Source organism: Penaeus japonicus, unplaced genomic scaffold, assembly GCF_977035675.1.
Source record: "Penaeus japonicus unplaced genomic scaffold, GWHDUDI00000001_assembly GWHDUDI00000028, whole genome shotgun sequence".
In the NCBI taxonomy this organism is placed as follows: Eukaryota; Metazoa; Arthropoda; class Malacostraca; order Decapoda; family Penaeidae; genus Penaeus; species Penaeus japonicus.
The window spans coordinates 25,663,444-25,665,943 of record NW_028234430.1 but is presented as its reverse complement, the minus strand read 5'-3'; the positions used below and the strand labels follow the sequence as shown (position 1 = coordinate 25,665,943).

The following is a 2,500-nucleotide window of genomic DNA, read 5'->3' as shown; positions in this document are numbered from 1 at the left end:
CTGCATCAGTATCTAACCAGCAGTGTTCAGTATTTTTCTATTTAGAGTTATGATTTGTTTGGTTTTCTCATTTAGAGCACATGAATGAAATCTGTACTTGATTTTTTTTGTTATCTCACTCTCATTTTTAATTTTATTTTATAAACTTAGTTATTTTTACTTATTTGTCTATTTGTTTATTTAAGTTTGAGCACATATCTGTTTTGAGAAAGGGCAAAATAACAGAGGAGACTATTATATTCCTTTAGGAAGCTCACTAATTAGAAGAGATAGAGAAGTAAAAGAAAAATAAAGAAGAAAGAAATAAACACAAAATATATATCCATCTTTAATGTTGGACCGAAAGATGTCTTTTGGATGTAGAATGATGAGAGTGAATCTAATGCCTCACCCAGTGCACATATATGTTGCATGTGAAAACTTAGACGTCATGATTGCCTGATACTCGGTACCGTTTTTTTTTTTTTCTTCTTCTTCTTTTAATATACTTCATTGTTATTGGATTTTCAAATGTTTTTATAAGTATTTGATGTTACATGAGGAAGAGATGGAAGATTTAGCAGTAATTCAAAACTTATTGTTTTTGAGCTGTTCTAATAAGATGAATTTGGATATATTTAGATATAGAAGAATTATTATTTGAAATGGATTTACTTCTAATAAATAGATATTTATCTTGGATTAATTGCTATTAGGCAGATATACTTTATAAGAATGTGTGAGATGATTAGTAGTTTGAAACTGCATAGTAGCTTAGTAAAAAGATTATCTGGTGATGGTTAAAATAATGATGCAAAAAATAACATCAATATGAACTATGTTTTATAAATATCGGCCATTAATGATAAATATTTCATTCAGCGTAATCCCATTACTTTTATGGACAGCTTTTCAGAGTGACAAGCCTATCAAGATATAATGTAATAAAACAGTATCTATAAATGCTTTTTCAGAAACTATAGTATTTAAGAAGAGGATTACCATTATAGGTTTGTTATTTAGCAAAAATTTTAATCTTGGTGATTCCTGATTGGCTGTGTTATTCATCCAATCAGAAGCAAATATGATAAAAGTGCATGTATTGTTAAAAAAGATTACTTCCACATGTCATTCTGTGATATGACAGGAAAGTGTTGAGTTGACATGAGGATGATGTGACAGTTCTTTAATATGAATGAGGTTTTTGCACGCTCTTACCTTTGCGAGCTGTTCACTGTTGGGATGAGGCCTTAGGTGACATGGTCTTTTGATCTTGATTACTTATTATTGTTTGTTTCATCTTTGATTGTTTGCTTTCTTGTGTATAGTTTTATTGATTCTTTTTTTTTTTTTTTTATCCATTTTTAAAGTACTGGTATGCATGATGTACATGTACATAAATGTTCTTTTGCTTGTAAATTTTGTGTAGATTTTTGCTGTTACTATTACTGTTTTTAGTTTTTATACCTTTTTTTGTGTTATTCTTTATTGTGTAGATATTTGTGTTGGAGGATTTTAGAGCCGACATGTTAACTACCTATTACTAACTACCCAGTTAATTATCGTTTGGTTTCCTAACAACATCTTATTAGGAAGTAACTGTTTGTGCTAGATGAATACAAGTGTTTTGTGCTTGAAGAGGAATTTATGTTGTTTAACCCAAATACACCTCATACCATATTTATTAGCATTATCTAATAGTGATATTAGATTTATATGCTCTTTGTTTAGGGCACCATTTGTATTACTGTGGTATTTCTTCATTGTGCTAGACCCGGAAAGAAGTAATTTTTTCCCCATCATTATATGTTTGTATAAAGATTTTGATTGATATGGTACCCTATAAAAAGTGTTACTTATTTTATTGTGTTATGCTATGATATTCTAATGTATAGTTTATCAATGTACATTTGGTTATCATCGTTAATCTCTATTTGTGATGTCTTATCAATTTCAAGCCAGTTGAAAGAAAAGGGATTTTTGATATATGTATATTTTTTCATCTATTATGTTTATTGACTATTGCACATTCCAAATTAATAAAGAACAGTACAGAGAGTGTTGATAAAATGCAAGATGTATTTCAATATCTATATTACACTTCTCTTTTACAGTGCATATACATTTAGCACAGAATTCCAAAATTTCTTCTACTATATCTATAAAGCCATATAGGCCACTTATATTTCTTTATCTCTTTTTCACTCTCTCTAAAAGCAGATGTAATCAAGCATCCTATCTTTGCAGGTATGGCCACTTTTCGGGTATCAATCGCAAAGTCCAGCTAAAGTACCAACCAAGGGGGTGGAAAAGACGTTCTAGTAGTGAAGAAGGTAAGAGGGGATCTTTCCCATTCTCTTTTTTTCTTTTCTTTTCAATGATTTATTATTGGTTTTGGTACTATTTTTGAACAAAAAATGAAAGTTTAGTATCATATATATATTTTTTTCCTGTGTAGTGGCATGTAAAGAAACATTCTTATGTGAGTGTCAACAATGTCACATGACAGAAGAAGCCACAG

General features: G+C 29.6%; 1 protein-coding gene across 19 annotated transcripts in view; it reads left to right on the top strand.

Annotated features, from left to right (window-relative positions):
• LOC122263604 (inositol hexakisphosphate and diphosphoinositol-pentakisphosphate kinase 2) overlaps window positions 1–2,500 on the top strand; it is a 114,658-nt gene that overhangs the window by 67,260 nt on the left and 44,898 nt on the right. For all 19 annotated transcript variants that reach the window (XM_086553640.1, XM_086553627.1, XM_086553630.1 and 16 more), the window contains one exon: window positions 2,227–2,312. In XM_086553640.1, the coding sequence (XP_086409766.1) occupies window positions 2,227–2,312 (86 nt within the window). The remainder of the gene's footprint in view (window positions 1–2,226; window positions 2,313–2,500) is intronic.